The sequence below is a fragment of the Pan troglodytes genome, chromosome 16 (assembly GCF_028858775.2).
Source record: "Pan troglodytes isolate AG18354 chromosome 16, NHGRI_mPanTro3-v2.0_pri, whole genome shotgun sequence".
Classification (NCBI taxonomy): domain Eukaryota; kingdom Metazoa; phylum Chordata; class Mammalia; order Primates; family Hominidae; genus Pan; species Pan troglodytes.
In genome coordinates this window covers 73,310,044-73,328,074 of record NC_072414.2, presented here as the reverse complement: position 1 = coordinate 73,328,074, position 18,031 = coordinate 73,310,044, and the positions used below count along the sequence as shown (strand labels likewise).

The following is an 18,031-nucleotide window of genomic DNA, read 5'->3' as shown; positions in this document are numbered from 1 at the left end:
TATTTTCATACCACTAAATCCAAATTCCACAAGTATTAGATTGAATACGTATCAAATATAAACTGATTTAGACTTAAGTCTGAAGACATGGGTTTTGTCGCCTAGCTGACATTTCTTTTCAGGGTGACCATAAGTCCCAGCTTCCCTGGGATGACCTGGTTCTTGTCTGTGGGCTCAGTTCTTTCATTCCCCAAATCTCCCAGGTTTGGATGATATAGAGTCAGCCTTAGCAACATGTCTTTGGTTTCCCCATATCTGCCCTTGTTGTCTATCAACTGGATATTTACCTCTCCTTTCACTATTGCAGAAGAGTAAACAAACTGAAATGTGTGAGGATGCTTAATGCCATATCCAGCAAAACTAGGTGCCCAAAATATGTTGATTAAACCTGAAAGGCAGTAATTTATTAGCACAGTCCTCATCATAGACAAGCAAAACCAGGAGCTGGCCCCAAATAGTAGTTATCCATTATTTGCCTCCTTCCCAGAGGATTTTCCTTTGCTCAGCTGTGAAAAGAGAGACAAACAGTTGTCCTTTGCAAATATAATATTTTAAAATAGGATCAATACCCACCTTCAGTGACTTGTCTTATCTTTAGAAGGTGGAGGGTTGTGGTCTCGGGACTTCAGGGGCTTTTCCAGTTCTCTAAGCTTAGGGTATAACCCCCAAAGTCTCAGAACCATGTTCCTGCATGGGGCTTCCATAGTCCTGGGAGATAGGCTGGAAAAGAACAGATGCAAACCGACCTTCCTCATGGTTCCAGGATGGGGGCCTTCTTCTCCCCATGTCTCCCAGCGTTCAACGTTCTCAAACTCATTGGGCTCATGTACCTGAGGAGCTGGGCTGTGCTGACCTGCAATGTGCCCCACCAGCAAGTATTTCGAGCCTCAAGGTGAGTAAGAATAAGATCTGATCATGCAGATAACTATATATACATATATATAATCCATGCTTGCCTTACCCAGGGGTCCTCTAGCAAAGGGTCCCCCCAACTCTCTTCCTGTCAGAATCTTGCCTGTCCTCCAATTTTGTCTCCTCCAAGAGCCATTTCCAATGTCTTACTCTTTCAATGAATCATTACTCCTCTTGAACTCATGACACTTTTAAAACGTTTTGCTGAAGTTTAATATTCCTTTAGAAAAAAAGTACACAAATCATAAATGTTTAGCTTGATGAGTTTTCAAAAACTGAACACAAGGCACTCAGATCAAAAAACAAAACACAAATGGCACCCAGAGCATGCCCACTTGTATGTCATTCCAATCACTGCCAACTTCTAATGGCATAATTAGGCTTGCCTGGGTTTTACTTGATGTAAACGTAATCACACACACACACAGTATGTGCTCCTTTGTGCCCAACTGCTTACACTCAACATTGTGTTTGTGAGATTCAACTCATGGAGAAAATATACCCCAATTTCTTTATCCTGGCTCCTGTTGACGGGCATGTAGGTTGCTTCCAGCTGTTAGCCATAATGAGTAATGCTGCCTTGAACATCCTAAGTATCTTTGTTGCATATATACCTAGGAATGCAATTGCTGGGACACAGGGCATGCATATGTTCACCGTTAGCAAATAGCACCAAAAAGTTTTCTAAAATGAACACCCCATTTTACATGTCTGGCAGCATTATATGAGAGTTCCAAGTGTTTTATAACCTCGCCAACACTTATTCTTTTATCTGTTTTAATTTTAGCAATTTTGGTGAATTCATAACACATTCTAAATACTTTGATTCAGTTATTTTACTTTGACATATGGTTATGTGTGTCTATATCAGTGGCTTTCAAACTTTTGCTCATGACCTACTTGACAATGCATTTTATCTCATGACAGTACACATATATTAATACATTCAGAGATATGTTTTGATATATTTATATATGTTGTATATATGTGTATGTATATTTATTATATGTATGTATGTGTGTCTGTGGATAGAGAAAGAGAAAGAAGTTTCACAACTTATCACTCTCCTACTACATTCTGTGCTCTCTGAAATCTTCTGTTCTCTTTTAGTCAAGTCTTTTTCATGAGAGACAGAGAGAGAGAGAGAGAGAGAGACAGAGAAACAGACCAACAGAGAGTACTAGTTGAAAGTAACTAGATTGACCCCTCATTCTCTTTTCTGAACTGTGTACAGGGCCTTGCACACCAAACAGGTCTAAGTTGCCCTCAGGGGAGCTCTGGGCATCCAAACTCCCTGACACTAGCTTAGGGCTCAGGGACCAGGGCTTAATCAGGTAGAACACATACCCTGGGCAGCCACATGTGGAGTGGATAAGAGGGAGTGCAAATCACACCCAAGTGAGAGAGTCAGGAATCATAAACAAAAGAGCCAAACCATCCCGAGACGTAAGAGACAAGTTCAAGCCTGGGAATAGGAGAGGGAACCATTAGGTAAGGACCCAGATGGATGGGCAATGCTTCTAAGATTTTTCCATAAATCGAGTTTACTGTGTGGAACTCCTGGGTGCCAGGGTGAGTTCACCACTCGCATGGTTTGAGGTGAACAGGTGCTCAGCAAATGTTTATTAGATGAACAGGTTGGGTGGGAGATCTCTGAAGTTCCTTTGAACGCTGATTTCTAGGTTTCTAAGCTGCATGTGACCCTATGACAGAATCATTTGTAGGTAACCCTGAGAGGACGATTTTTAGTTTGCAAAGAGTCAGGGCAACCGTTTCTGTGGCAGCTCTTTGGGCATATGCAACCCTGGCAACTGGCTATGGAGTGAACTTAACACATGACATCTGATTTATCTGCAGATCCAACAACTTCTACTTGGCAATGCTCCTGTTTATGCTGTTTCTGTGCATGCTGCCAACCATTTTTGCTATTGTCCGATACAAGCCATCTCTAAACTGTGGGCCATTCAGGTAAGTTTCGTTCCCAGCTCTGCCCGGAGCGACTGACAGCTGTAAGGGAATTAAATCATATTGAACTGAATTCTCCTCCAAGCTCACAGAGCAGGTAAACAGGATAGAAAGATTGCAAACCCGCATGTTTTAAATCCAAGACCAGTGCTCTTTCCTTAATAGAAGGCTGCCCTTAGTATAATCATCTCTGTGCTCATGTTAAAAAACATAATCCTTTTAAAGTGAAAAAGAGAAACAGCATTGTTCTGTGCTAGAGGACATTCTACCTGGTCAAAACACAGAAAGCTTTTATTAAACCACAGTGCACAGCACTTTTTTTCCTATATTATCCAGCTGTATTCAAGCAAAACCCTCTAGTATCTTCATCCAGCATTCAAGTCAGCTTTGATACAACATGGAATATTTAGTCTACCTTAGTGTACACGATTAGAACACACACATACATGCAATGTGATTAATGACCCCATCTTCCATCCTCCATATTAATTAGATATGAAATCATTTGAGGAATGTTATGAATTGGCCTCCAGGCATCCAGCCATTTTCTGATGTCTTGCAGCATCTTTCTGCCAAGAGCAATAAAATCTGGAGTTATGTTTTTCTTTCTCACAGTGGACAAGAGAAAATTTATGACATTGTGTCAGAAACGATTGAGAAAGACTTTCCCGTGTGGTTTGGCTCCGTGGTTGGACACATCAGTAGCCCCGTGGTCATCCTGCCCGCGGTACTCCTGCTTTTGTGAGTACCACACCTGCCAGCTTTGGAGGGACTTCCGTGTGTTTGGCCAACAAGAAAACGCTGCTTTCCAATAATTACATAAAATTTATTAGTTCATTCAAAAATCACTTAGGCTTAGAGCCTGATGATCTCAACAGGGACTCTGAGTCACACACCAGAGTCACATGAGGCACTGTGCCATGGAGACACAGCCACTGGGTCTCAGTGAGGGGCGGTGAGGGAGCACTCCATTGCCATTGAGGTGGTTACTGATCCATCAACACCATTTGGTCAATTACTGTGATCACTGGAATGGGGCTGAATGCCATTGTCATTTTCTAGAAACTTAAATAGTCCTGAAAAGGAATTTCACAACTCAGCTGAGTAGCTTTGGCTTATTTTGGTTTAAAGGAAAAAAAAATAAAAGTGAGTGGATCCTGTACTCATAGCTTGATAGACTGCAAAATTTCTCCCCCATTTTCAGTTCTTCCTTATTGCTATCACCAGTGCAGAATTCCAGGTCAACGAGGGTGCTGTGGAAAGCCAGGAAGAGAAAACAAAAGCAGCCCCTTCCCAGTGCTCACTGGCTTGAGAATTTGCTGATACATTTTGTCCTTAGTGGAGGGTCAGTGGATAGCCCGCATCTGGCCTGGGAGCCTCTCATTCCTGCCAACTCTCTGCAGGGAATGTGGTCTGAAAAGCAGAAAAGCAAGTTGCAGTCCACTCATTGTCCTGTGTTGTTCTGTCCTAGCATGCTCATCTATTATCTCCAGAGCATCGCACGGTCTCTAAAGCTCAGCAACCACCAGCTCAAAATGCAGATCCAAAACGCAAGTATTTCATGAACTTTGCTATTATGAATATGTGTCAACCACATGACTGAGATCCCGCCAGCGTGGGAATACAAGTGAGGTCACATCTTCAAGGTTTCTGTGACTCTTGGCCACCCACTATGGTGCAAGGCCACCAATCCCCAGATGTCCAAGAGTTATTTCTAAGAATACCCAGGGATGGCTCCCCTTTGCTAGGAGGAAGGCTGCTCTCCTGTTTTTCTTCCTCCTCAAGAGGCCTTGCTGCTGCCTCGAGCCTTTCAGTGCCCACCCTGTGACCACACCAAGCCCTCAGTGTGCCAGGTACTTTTGTGAGCTCTGGTAGATTGGCAGGGGAGACAAAGGGCCCCTTCCCAATCCTTGTCGACTTGGGCATCTGAGCCCAGCAGCACTGTTTGTCCCTAAAGCCTCACCTCTTTCATATCCTTTAGATGTGGCTGTCATTACCTTCTCTCCATGGGGCTCAAACCCTATCTCTCAGAGCAGTCCCAGGGAGACACATGCTTCCAAAACTCCCACAATTTCTCCTCCTCCACATACCCCAGGTGTTCCCTTAGTGCCCTGGGTCCTCCAGACCCCAAGGAAGGATCCCAGGACTGGGATGAGGCCAGTGAGGCTCCCAAAGCACCACATTTAAGGAGGCTCTGTAAGCGTAATGCTGATTCTGTCCTTTCACAGCCCTGAAAATAAGTGCCTCCTTAAATTTGGCACCCCAGATGCCTCACTGACCTCACCCATGCAAAAAAACTCCTACCACTTCTATCAGAAAAAAAAAAACTTCCCATGAACATCAATTCATACCAAGAAACACAAATTAGCTTCTAATTGGAAATCCATTTGGAGTTACAAAGGCCATTTTGGTGGAAACATGCATCTCCAGTGTTGTCGATCTGTATTTTTTTCTTTGTGATTCAGGCAAACTATTATGGACATAATCTAAACATGGTCTGTTAATTAGCTGTCCCTAAATAAAACTGGCTAGGCATAAAACTTCAGCTGTCAGGTATCTGCATTTATTCACTCAAATAACAGGCCCGAGCCCAGAGCATACCGTCCATAGGGGGCAATAGTAGTACAGTTATGGTCCAAGGTAAGAACTATGGCATGTAAATCTTTTTCTCTTCCCCCAGGAATAATATTTGTTACTGCTTCCTGCTAAAGCCAAAACAAACATGCATATCATTTGCATTTTAGGCAAGATCAGAGGATAAGAAAAAGGTTGCCCAGATGGTAGAAGGTAAGTATTTCCGTTTCTTTTTGTTGTTGTTTTTTTGTTTTGTTTTGTTTTGTTTTGAGGCAGAGTCTTGCTCTGTCGCCCAGGCTGGAGTGCAGTGGTGTGATCTTGGCTCACTGCAACCTCCACCTTCCGGGTTCAAGTGATTCTCCTGCCTCAGCCTCCTGAGTAGCTGGGATTACAGGTGCGTGCCATCACACCTGGCTAATTTTTACATTTTCACCATGTTGGTCCGGCTGGTCTCAAACTCCTGACCTCATGATCCACCAACCTTGGCCTCCCAAAGTGCTGGGGAGAGCTAGCCCCTAGAGCTAGCTCTAGGTGTGAGCCACTGCACCTGTCCTAATATTTTTTTTAAATGCAGAGATCTGCTGTCTCAGTTAGTGGGCATTTAAAAATACAGCCATTTAAAGTAGTTTGCAGTATACTACCAATACAAATTCCTGATAACCTGTGGTTTTTCATCAGTAACTATGCACAATAAAATAAAATCTAGGGATATAAATGTTGTTTTAAATCTTTAATTTTTATATCATATCCAGGCCCATGAATAATCCCAAAACATGTGTAAAATCAGAAGGAAGTATCGAAGTAGGAGAGGAAAAGCAGCACATTCACATGGATGAAAGCCCAAAGAATCTCTTTGTCTGGGTCACTTTTGTATACTTCCTCTCCATGGCCCATCTCTTCCTTGCAATGTTCCCTCCCAGGTCCCTTCCCTGAGCCTCCTTAGGTTCTGCCCTGTCCCTGCAGAGCAGGGAGAATGGAAGCATGTGGCGTAGAAGTCTGCTGGGGCCTGAAGGGAAGAAAGTGGGCAACGGCAGCTCGAAGGAGATGGATCTGTTTCTCAGGACCACTAACAGAGTGCTGTGAGCTAGAAGGCTCACTGGGCACCATTAACATGGCACAGCCTACATGAATGAGAATGGGACCCAGAAGGGCTTTAGGGGCTAGCTCTCACAGCTGTTGCAATACTTCACTAATTGGAAGGGAAATATTCCTCTCCAGAAAAATGCCTGAGCAAGAGCTCTAAGGCCTAAGGATTATGCTTGCTTGCTCCATCAGCTTTTCAGAGAGAAGCCTACAATTGATAATGATTACTGAAAGTGACTGTGGCTCACGCCATAAAATGCCTCTGTAATTGTCATCGCTTATTTGCCAATTAAGCATAATTAAATTTAGTTCAGGTCACCTTCAAAAGCCAGAATCCACATAGACTGTTTCAGGATAACAATAGCATTGTCCAGTGTTCATTTTCCAGCTCGAGACCACATCTTTTTTCAGAATGCATGTGAACTGTTTCCAAAGAATCATAATTGTTGTGTAAGCTTTATTATCTCCATTGAAGAGATAAGGAACTGGAGGCCCAAAGCTGTTAAGTACTTGCTTTGCCTCATGGGAGCATCAGGTGGAGCACTGTAAAGCCTTGTGTTCACTTGATTCCTCCTACACTCCCAGCTCCAACTTGCAGGGATGAGATCATTTGAATTACAGAATGTTTGTTGCCCACTGGTTAGGTGTATTTGTAAGTGCACTCAATTGTTTGCAGACCAACTCTTGGATGTCATAAAACTCTTGCAACTCAACTCATCTGAAGTTGTTACCTGCTCAGTGACACTTGTCTTCTCACAACACCTCCCTCTCCCTGCAGCCCGAATCCAGACCCAGGAAGAAAGCACCAAGAAGCTTCCCAACGACAGTGATCTTACCAGCCAGCTGTCCTCAGCGTACTCGGGCACACCCCAAAACAACGGCAACGTGGCCCATTTTGACTCAGGGAGCAGCAAGAGTGGCAGAATAGAGACAGTCGCACAGTCCATGCCCCAGAGCCCCAGGCCAGGGGACAGGGCTCCTAGCTCACTTCTCCCTGGGGTCTCCAAATCCAGGCTAGAGCATGAAACTAACAGGTGAGGCTCCATTGCAGCACAGATTAAAACCTGGAATGTGAGAGATTTGAAGGCCTCAGCAGCTTCAGGAGGCCAAGGCCATTAAATTCTAATTCTCCCAGAAGGCATGGGTCAGGAGACTATGACAGCTGGTACTAAAAAGAAATGGAGGTGGGGTGGGGGTGTCAAAGTTTATCAAACAGGACAAATTCTTCCTCCTAGGTTATCTGCCATTTAACTTGTAAGCAAACCTTCCAGCCAACCTAGGATAAACATTTGTCTAGGCTAAGAAAATAACTGCTTATTTTTTAGTTCCACAGTGGCCATATCATTGGCAAGATCTTCCATATTTTAGCTCTAGTCTGGTCAAGTTATTGGCAAGACCATTTATGCATTACATGGGATCAAAGAAAGCAGTAGATCCCTTCCTACTTTAATGGAGGTAGGACCCCTGGAAAGATGAAGGGGACAGACCTGCGGTGGCCCAAACTCATATGGAGAATTATATTTGATCTGAATGTAGCACAGCGAAAGCAATATAGATAAAATACAGGGGCTCTCTTTTTTAAAGATAATGACTAAGTTAGCAAAGAACTTGAAGTCTTGTTATATAAGGAGTTGTCTGCCTGTCTCTGTGGGGTCTTGACAAGGAGAAAGGGTTCAAACACTCCTTGAGAGGCCACTAGGGGTCAAACTACAGCCACCATACAGATTCAAGTCTTTATCAGGAAGAACTTTTTGTTTTTTTTTGTTTTTTTTTTGAGACTACAGTTTTGCTCTTGTCACCCAGGCTGGAGTGCAGTGGTGCAATCTCGGCCCACTGCAACCTCCACCTCCCAGGTTCAAGCAATTCTCCTGCCTCAGCCTCCCGAGTAGCTGGGATTACAGGCACCTGCCACCACACCCGGCTATTTTTTTGTATTTTCAATAGAGACCGGGTTTCACCATGTTGGCCAGGCTGGTCTCAAACTCCTGACCTTAAGTGATCCACCTGCCTTGGCCTCCCAAAGTGCTGGGATTACAAATGTGAACCACCGTACCTGGCCAGGGAAGAACTGTTTAATATGTACAACTCCCCTCCACCCACCAGTGGAAACTCAGAGAAGTGCTTGAGAATCAGACAGCTGCTTAGCAGAAAGGATGAGAAACTGTGTTCCTAACAAGTGCTTCACAGATACTAGTCCCACTATGTGCCTCTTGACACAAAGAGGGCTCTGTGATGAAATACACTAGCACAACACCCCTCGCTCTGCAGTCTTCATGGAGACTCACGTGTACATCACTGATTTAGGTTCTGAAAATTCCAGCAGTAAAGAAAACTGTTTAGCCCTGTCCCCCAAATGTCTCTGTGCACACAATCCGCACCCATTAACCAGTTGGAACCAGCCTCAGTGAAAATGCTCAGAGAACTGCTCACAGCTCACAGTCCTCAGGTGTGGGGCTCTGAGACCACCAAGGCCACAGCTACTTAACCGCCCCTGTCTTACAGGTATCTGCATGGTCTGTGTGCAAGCACCAGTGACCTTCACAGGAACAGATCGCGCACACCTATGACATTTACAACACACATCGAAGATGTACACTCAGAACCTCTTTTCCGAAAAGACTTTCAGCAAATCAACCCTCCTCACCGTGGACCACAGGCCTCGACTTTGCTGGCACAGGGTCCCAGGCCCCACGCCCCCAGATACTATGTCATTAATGAACGTGACTCTTACAAGAAAAAACATCTAAATGTCTGGCCAGAAAGACATTTCAAGATAGATGCTTCAGGTGACATTGTGGAGCTGTACCCCAGGAACGTGCGACAATATGCATCCCGGGTCCCCCGCCAGCCTCCCTCCCCACAGCTGAGTGAAGAAGAGGAGGAGACGCCAAGGAGAGATTGGATCAAACGGTCTCTTCCCCCACGCTCCCTGATAGACCTCCGTCGGGCTCCTCATTTTTATATTGGGGAGAGGTCCGAAAGTCAGACCCTGGATCCCGAGCACCAGGGGAGGGTGCACTACAAGTCGTGGAATGAAGATTTTGAGGGTCACCTTGAGAGGCCAGCCTATGTGCCCAAAAAGCCACGATCCCGGAATTTCCAATACCCACAGCCCCCTATGAAGCCCAGAGAGAAGCCCAGGTTCGAGCCATCCCTCACGGAATCTGACTCCGTGTCGGCAGCATCCAGCAGTGACCAGCAGAACAGCAACGCTGACCAGTACCTGCAGGTCACCCACAGCCAGGGCAGGTTCCCGAGGTCCGTGGGCCAGCAAAGCAGGAGGAAGGCCAAGTCGGGGCAGGAGCTGACCGTGGATCTGGATGACTTGATTTGTTCAAATGTCTAGGCTTCCTCCAGTGTCCCGTTCCTAGAGGTCAGGCCCCTGTTGGAGTGCTGGGCCAGCACATGGCATCTCCCTTTCTGGAAAAAGAGGTGAACACGTGTGTTAGAGACCTGAGGGGCATGGTCAGCGGCTGCTAGCTGAGGCCCTGAGGCTGACAGGGCTACAGATACCTATTCTACAGCTACTGTTAGCCAAATTTATCCGAGTTAGGTGGCACCAAAGTATGTCACCAGCAGTGAATCATCACGGGTCTGCAGCAATCTCAATACCTGCCTCCTCGGAAGAAAGAATTTGGCAGAGGGGCTCAAGACAGAAGGAGAGACTGAGGCAAGTTTTAGAGCAGGCATGAAAGTTTACTGAAAAGCTTTAGAGCAGGAATGAAAGAACGTAAAACATACTTAGTAGAGGGCCAAGCAGGCGACTTGAGAGATCGAGTGCACTGTTTGACCTTTGACTTGGGGTTTTACACGTTGGCATGCTTCCGGGGTCTTGCGTTGCTTCTCCCCACGATCCTTCCCTTTCTTCCCTTGGGGTGGGCTGTCCGCATGCGCAGTAGTGGCCTGCTTGCGCTGGGGAGGGGAGGATGCGCAGTGTGTTTACTGGAGTTGTGCACGCGCTCACTCGAGGTTCTTCCCTTACCAGCGGAATGCTCCATTTTGTCTCTTAGTGCGCATGTTTGAGCCCACTCGCCCAACTCCTGACATTTTATGGGGAAGCTGCCCATCACCAGTTTCAGGTTTTTTCTATCTATTGGGAGACTGTCGTTCCCTGGTGCCAGCTGTGACCAATTATTATTTGAGAGAGACAATTAACAGCCACCTGACCATCACCTGATGGTCGCCTGACATTCCTGGGGGTTGTGTTGAAGAAGGAATTCATGAATTTTACAAGTATAATCAAAGACAACCAAAAATTTTTACTTTTTCCTTCAAAAGCTAAGTGTAGTGTAGCTCCCCCATAGTCTAAGTTAAAGAAGAACACTAACTGCCTGTTTTTCCTTCTGTGCTCGGCGAGCCTTATCTGTACTTGCTAGTTTCACATTCCTTGAGGCTCAGCGAGTTCCTGCTTCACCACCCTAGCGCAGCTGCAAAGTTACAAGGTTGATGCAGAAACATGGTTTCCCAGGGATGTGGAACATGTAGTACAGATAAATGTAAAAGACTGAACAACTGCCTTTGCTCTCGCTTCTGTAAGTACGCTTCCTGCCTCACGTACTCCCGGCCACCGACTGCTTAAAAGGTGGCTGCTTTCTTTGTCCAGGGCTCAGACTTTCCTGGACGCTAGTCCTACTGAGCCAGGTGATCACCTTTTAATAAAGACCTTTCCTGAACTCACTCTGTTCAGTGTCTCCCATCTTTGATTGCCCCACAACATTTTGTTGGCAGGAGCCCCCACTGTCTGCTCATGTCTAACTGGCTACCTACTGTAACACTACCACACATGAGCAGATTGTTTCCGTGGGGCTCTTTGCATCCAGAAGCACATCAGGCCATCATTTCAATGGAACTCAGTGCTTTGCCTCCTTTTGGGTTGACCACAAATCATAAGCAAGCCAGAGATATCTCATCCTGCCTGCTGAAGCCTCACCTGAGATATCGGAATGATACGAGTGAACTGTTTGTATTGCAATGCTGTCTTTCAACAGACAAAACTCATCTTCTCTAATAAGCACCACAGATCAGATGGCCACCCTTAAAGATATCACAATGCTTAGTTTGTATGAATAATCAGTTTAGTAATGACAAGAGGAACTAACATTTATTGAGAACTTATTTTACTCTGCTAACTGGGAAGTATATCTGTATTAATGAGTCAGGACACTTAGATTGGAAGTAATCCATGATTTATCCCTAAGGTTTGCTGGTTTGCTTAACTGGGAAGGATGGGAATCAAGCTAGCCTCAGGCCCAACTGGAGCCAGGGCATTAAAGCACCCTCAGGAATCTCTTTTCACCTCTCTGCTCTATTTCTATGTTTGTTGACCTCATTTTCTCCTACTGGCAACAGGCTTCCTCCATGTAGTCAATGGAGAAGGAAATCACAGCCACAGAAAATGCCAGGTTTACACCATCCAGCCAATGAGCCCAGAGAGAAGAACAGCACTGTTCCCCCCCACCCCCCAACGCCCCCTGCCCCCTGTCTCCTTCACATTATCTTCACCTTTATGGGCTGATGTCCTTGGATCCTTCTACGGGCATTCTGCAGGGTTTGGGCAGCAGTGTGTTCAATCTGCCATGGTTAACCAGGAGCACACCCTGATTCAAATTTTCATAACTCTTTTCACTCTAAATTGTGTCTTTTAAACATTTGTCTCCTCCACCAGATTGTGTCTTTGGAGCAAGAATGGTGTTGTATTCATTCTGCATCTTCAGTCACTGACACTTATATATTGTATTCATTTTCTATTACTGCATAACAAATTTAGTAGGCTTAAAAGAATGCAGACTTATCATCTCAGTTTCCATGCATCAGGAGTCCAGGCCCAGCTTAGGTGGATCCTGAGCTCAGGGTCTCATCAGGCTATAATCCAGGTGTCTGCCAGAGCTGGCATCCCATTTGAGGTTCAAGGTCCTCTTCCAAGCTCAGGTGATTGTTGGCAGAATTCATTTCTTTGAGGTCCTAGGACTGAGGCCCTCCACTCCTAGAGGCTGCCTGCAATTCCCTGCCACAAGGCCCTCTCCACAACATGGCTGTTTGCCTCTTCAAAGCCAGAGAGTGTTTCTTCAGCTTTGAATCTCTTTCCTTCCAGGGAAGGCCTGAACCCACTTTTTAAAAGGGCTCACCTGATTAGGTCAGGCCCACCCAGACACTCTCTTTTGATTAACTCAGAGTTGACTGAATGGAGATCTCATTACATCTTCAAAATCACTTCACTTTTACTATATCTGGGAGAAAAATCTCATCCTATACACAAGTGCCAGCATACTCAAGGGAAGATTATATAGGGCATGTATACTAGGGAGCAGCAATCTTGGAGGCCGACCATAGATAATAAACATCTGTTGAATGTGAATGGGTGAACAAATAAATGAAAGAATTGTCCTAATGAATGAATCACAAATGGCCTGGTCACAGGGTTATATTCTAAGATTCATTACCAATTCCAAACTGAAAGAAAAGTCCATATAAATACCACCATTTTAAATGTACACACAGATTAACACCTCTCCTGAAATTTAGGAAGAGGAGTGGACATATTTTCAAATATCTCACCATGACAAATCCAAGAGGTTGCAGTCTGCTTAAGATTCAATGTTCTACAATGCCATGAAATGGGTCTGCTTAAGACTCAATGTTCTACAATGCCATGGAAATGTGCTTTTGAGATAGAGGTGCTCATGGGAGGCTCATGATGATGGTCCTCTCTTCCTGGTGCTTGGTCTGGGACTGTGGCCTCAAGCTCCCTGGGACATTAAAACATATTTTGGAAAAGGCTGACCTTTGCTCCAGACACCTGTGGGAGCACCATTGTCTGTGTGGGAGTGGGGAGGTGCTTCTTTAGGACTTAAGGGCAAGCAGGTCCTGAGACATTCCTAAGAAAATTTGAGAGTGGCCAAACACACGCAGGGTTGAAAGTATGAGTATCACTTTCCAATTCACAACACAGCTCACATGCACTCTGGCACTTACTGTTGGGTTAGGTCTTTAATTTAAATAAATTTAAAAGACATAGAATAGTGCAAAGTCTACTGTGACAAGCACCAATATTCCTACTGTGAGAGTCAACAACTGCCAAAATTGGAATTTTATTTTATTTCCATTAAGCCATTTTGTTACTATTAATAATAAAGAAAATATTACAGATACGGTCAAAGCCTACTCTAATCCCTACACAAAGTCTCATTCCCTTCACACTAGCAAGAGTTTGGAGTACATCCATTGGTCAATTGTTTATAGTTTTATATGTTGTATGTGTGAGTATATACGTATAAGCATCCATAAACAATGTGTAAGCACATCTTAAGTAAAGAGTATTATACTGCATGTATTAATGCACATACTTATATTTTTAGCTCTAGCAAAAAATAGATCAAACTCATAACTGTAGCAAAGTATTTCATCACATGAATAAACTACATAATATCGATCCTTTTTTTTACTGATGGACATTGTAATCATTTCTACTTCTTTGCTGCTGAAAATAATGTTGCACTAAACATCTTTTATATGTCTGTCTTGATGTATCTTTTTGGCACACACACGTGCCAGTGTTTACTTAGAAGTGAATATCGGTCCTCCTAAAAGAGAAATCCCTAGCTCATAAGAGAGGAGCATGTTCATTTTCACTAGCAGCTCCTTTATTAGTCCTCACGAGTCCAGACGTCTGTGCACACTTCTTCTAGAGCATGAGAGGGCCATTTTCTTATAGCCTCACCAATGCCTGATACTGTCACACTATATCATTTTTGCCAATCTGATGAAAAAATTATACCAACTTATTTTAATTAATTTGTATTTCTTATTGTTATCATCTCTCCCTAAGTCAACTGGCCATTTGCATTTCCTCTTCTGTGAACCGATTGCCTATTCAACACCTTTGTTCATTTTTCTGTGGACATCAACCATCATCGCTGTGAAAAGGAGCTCATAAAGCTCCTGACAAAAGCACTACATGCTAGTCAGTTATCCCTTTCCCTTCCCTGAACTCTAGCCCTTGTCTAAGTTGCAGCAACAGAAAGCTAAAAACGCACTCTGTCAAAAATGCCTTTGCATAACTGTGGTTTCACCACATTGCTTTGTATTTTAGTAACAGTCCATGGGGGTGTACATTTCTGCCTTTGTTCAAACTATTATTGAGGACATGATCCACAGCATTATTATAATCTCTCCTAAAACACCTACATAACAAACTCCTCTCAAGTCTCAAAGATCAGACTGTTATATCCATTAAAGAGTGAATTCCTTTTGATAAGAGTAGTTCAGTAAATATCTTGGTAACCTCAGAATGCTTCCTTTAGTCACTCCTTTTGTCTCAGAATTCATGAGTGCCAGGAAACTTAGAGCAAAGTTTTCTGCACATCTGTAAAAGACTAACTTCCCTAGCCTAAGGTAGTATTTTCCAGCTACTCTGTGTGTGTGTTTTCCTTCTTTTTAGGGTTTGCAGGTTGTTGTTTTCTTTTATCTTTGCACGTTTCACACTTAACACTACATATGCTCATAGGATGTAGTAGACAGCAAAGCATATGAGTAAACATGTGGCCTTTGGAAATAGAAATCGTATGTTTGCCACAGCTCTGCCACTTCCCAGCTATGTGGCCTTGGATACCCTAAATGATCTTCACTTTCTTAACTTGCAAAATGGGAGTAGTAGTCTCTATCTCATGGTGCTGCGGTATTGTTAAGTTAAATGGCCCAAAACAGGTAAAGTGCTTAGGATAGTGGCTAGCAAGAAGTAAGTGCTGAGTAACGATTAGCTATTGCTGAGTAAGCAATAAACATACAGACGTGCTTACATTTGTAGATTCACATAGCACCTGCCCAAGCTAACTTAGTAAATATGCATGCAATTCTTCATCAGTGTCTGAGTGGAAAGCAGATACTCCACTCTATTCAGGGCCTTGTAAGATTGGAGCATGTGGACACTTGGGCCCATCCCCTCTATAGTCTGTCTAGTGGTGGTGTTGAGTTAGAAGCTACCGGGCTACCTGCTCCCATATACACCTATTAATTGTATTCACCTGGGACTTTGATGAAGTCTGGTGGACAACTGGGTGACTCAGAGCCCTCTCAGGACCTTGTGGGAAGGGCTCTGATCTCAGTCATTCCTCCATCCCCTTCAGCTCCAAACTGCAGCCTCAGACAGACTACAAAATAGATTTCTGTCCCAGGCCCCTGGGAAACACTGTGTGGGCAGCTCTCACCTTCCCTCTGTTCCAATCATCTGCTCACTCTGCCCTGTGCCGGCCTCCGGTGATAAAATAAATGAGTGTTCTGCTTGAAGGCTGCCCTGACCTCACCAATCTCCTACTTCCAGTTTGTCACAGGCCTCGGGGACAGTTTGCTTCTCCAAATATTTTGTATATCCAGACGTTCCCATTTCCTAGGAGCAAAATAGTGCTACTATAGTCCTGCAGGGGGTCTACTCCATCCCCACTTTCCACCATCTGGGCTAGGTTATTTTGATGGCTACATAATATTCCACTAAGTGGATGTTCTATAACTTTGGTTAATATACTGGTAAATAGGTTGCTTCCAGTTGCAAGATTAATTTTATGCATCTTTGTGCAGGAAGAGTCACTGGATCAAAGAACAAGTAGAGTAAAATTTTAATATATGTTGTTATTCTGTTCCCAGGAGGTTGCATACATTTATACTCTCATCCGCTGTGTAACAACTATTTCTCCATACCCTCACCAACACAGGGTATAAACAAACTTCATGTTTGTCCATCAATAGGTTTTAAGAAAAGCCTCTCCTTGCTTTAATTTTTAATTCCCTAACAATGAGTGAGGTTCTGCATCTTTTTATAGCTTTGTTAGCCATGTCAATTAATTTTTCCACAAAGTATCTTTCCATGTCTAATGCATTCTTTTTGTCTATGGGGTTGTCTGAAAATTGCTTAATGATTTGTATGAGCCCTTGGTTCGATAAGAAAACTTATGTGTTAAAGTGTGTCCCGATTTTTTTCTCATATTATCTAACTTTTTATGAAATTTTGATGTGCTTAATTTTTTAATGGGATTAATTTACTAGTCTTTTCTTTTATGGGTCCTAAGAGTATTCACATGCATTACTTCCCTCTCTCTTCACAAGGGCATAGGGAACATTTATTTGTTTGTTTATTTTTATTACTTTTTGAGACAGGATCTTGCTCTGCAGCCCAGGCTGGAGTGCAGTGGCGCGATCACGGTTCACTGCTGCCTCTGCCTCCTGGCTTGAAGCGATCCTCCCACCTCAGCCCCCCCAAGTAGCTGGGATTACAGCCCCGCGCCACCATGCCCGGCTAATTTTTGAATTTTTAGTAGAGACGGAGTCTCGCCATGCTGCTCAGGCTGGTCTCGAACTCCTAGGTTCAAGTGATCTCCTGCCTCAGCCTCCCAAAGTGCTGGGATTACAGGCGTGAGCCACCGGACCCCGCCAGGAACATTTATGATGTATCCCATTTCACCTTGGAGTAAACTGAAGCTCAAAGAATAATGAGTGAAACTGGGTTTAGATCTTGAGCTCCCTAATTCCCCTTCCAGGTCTTCTTCACAGCCTGGCTGCCCTTCACATCTTCCAAAAAGGTCTTTCAAGTTGTCAATTTGTTTACACTACGCTTCCAAACATTTATATCGAAAGTTTAAAGGAAACAATAAGTACATAAAAAAGAAAGATAAGAAATAGACCTCAGTATTAACCTTTTCAAATATTTAGTTGGTGATAGCGCAGAAGAGGGGAAACCGAGGCTGTCCTTGCCATTCACGCTGTGAAGATGCGACCCTGGCTCACTCCCCGCAGCTCCAGGGCAGCTGGAAGCAGAGAACTCCCATATCTCTAATAAAGCCGGGCCTCTCGCAGATGTCAGCGCATTGCATTGACTCCTGGACACCTGCACTAAAGGCCCTTCAGGCACCTCCAACTAAATATGCCCAGAACTGAACTCACCCTATCTCTTCTCCATCTCAGGTAAGCTGCCAGGTAGCCAAGGCTGGGAGTCATGATGCTTTCTCCTTCTGAACATCCACAATCTGGGGCAGAGACCTTCACCTTCCATCTCCTAAACACTCTACGATGGGTCCTCTTCTCTTCACCCCCACTCCCCGCACCCCTGCCACACACCTCTCCCACCATTGCACGCGCCCAGTCTCCACGCGCATTTCCTCTCCCACCCTGCAGCAGCCGCCCTAGAATATTACCTCTAATGCAAATCGCACCACTGTCCCGCAGGCTGAAAGCCTCGGTGCACTCAGGACAAGAGTCCACGCTTCTTAAACAAACGGTCGACGTTGTCCGCGACCTGGCCCGGCCCAACGGGTCAGACCGTCATTGGCCATCTCACAGTCCCGGCGCTCCAGAGCCCTTCCCACAGCGGGACATGAAGGAGGCGGATACGGCTGGACCTTACCCGGCCCGCCCAAGGCGTCCGGGACCCGCCCAGGCGCTGACGCTAACTGGAGAGCCTGGCCCCGCGGTCTCCTGTCCTGCCAATCTCCGGGAGGCGGGATCCGTCTGA

At 44.7% G+C, this 18,031-nt stretch overlaps 1 protein-coding gene and 1 long non-coding RNA gene across 14 annotated transcripts in view; one reads left to right on the top strand and one right to left on the bottom strand.

Annotated features, from left to right (window-relative positions):
- TMC3 (transmembrane channel like 3) overlaps positions 1-11,210 on the top strand; it is a 41,727-nt gene extending 30,517 nt beyond the window's left edge. Inside the window, exons 16-22 of the mRNA XM_510545.7 lie at positions 764-892; positions 2,770-2,880; positions 3,493-3,618; positions 4,349-4,427; positions 5,622-5,664; positions 7,313-7,568; positions 9,037-11,210. Coding sequence (XP_510545.5) covers positions 764-892; positions 2,770-2,880; positions 3,493-3,618; positions 4,349-4,427; positions 5,622-5,664; positions 7,313-7,568; positions 9,037-9,880 — 1,588 coding nt within the window. The 3' untranslated portion in view covers positions 9,881-11,210. The remainder of the gene's footprint in view (positions 1-763; positions 893-2,769; positions 2,881-3,492; positions 3,619-4,348; positions 4,428-5,621; positions 5,665-7,312; positions 7,569-9,036) is intronic.
- LOC104002401 (uncharacterized) overlaps positions 1-17,994 on the bottom strand; it is an 84,074-nt gene extending 66,080 nt beyond the window's left edge. For 9 of the 13 annotated variants that reach the window (XR_010151462.1, XR_010151458.1, XR_010151456.1 and 6 more), the window contains exons 1-2: positions 17,715-17,994; positions 574-9,954 (exon numbers count right to left, since the gene is read on the bottom strand). This is a non-coding gene — a long non-coding RNA (uncharacterized LOC104002401). The remainder of the gene's footprint in view (positions 1-573; positions 9,955-17,714) is intronic. The other 4 variants (XR_010151455.1, XR_010151464.1, XR_010151460.1 and 1 more) reach the window with 4 other exon arrangements.
- Positions 17,995-18,031: the final 37 nt, after the last annotated feature.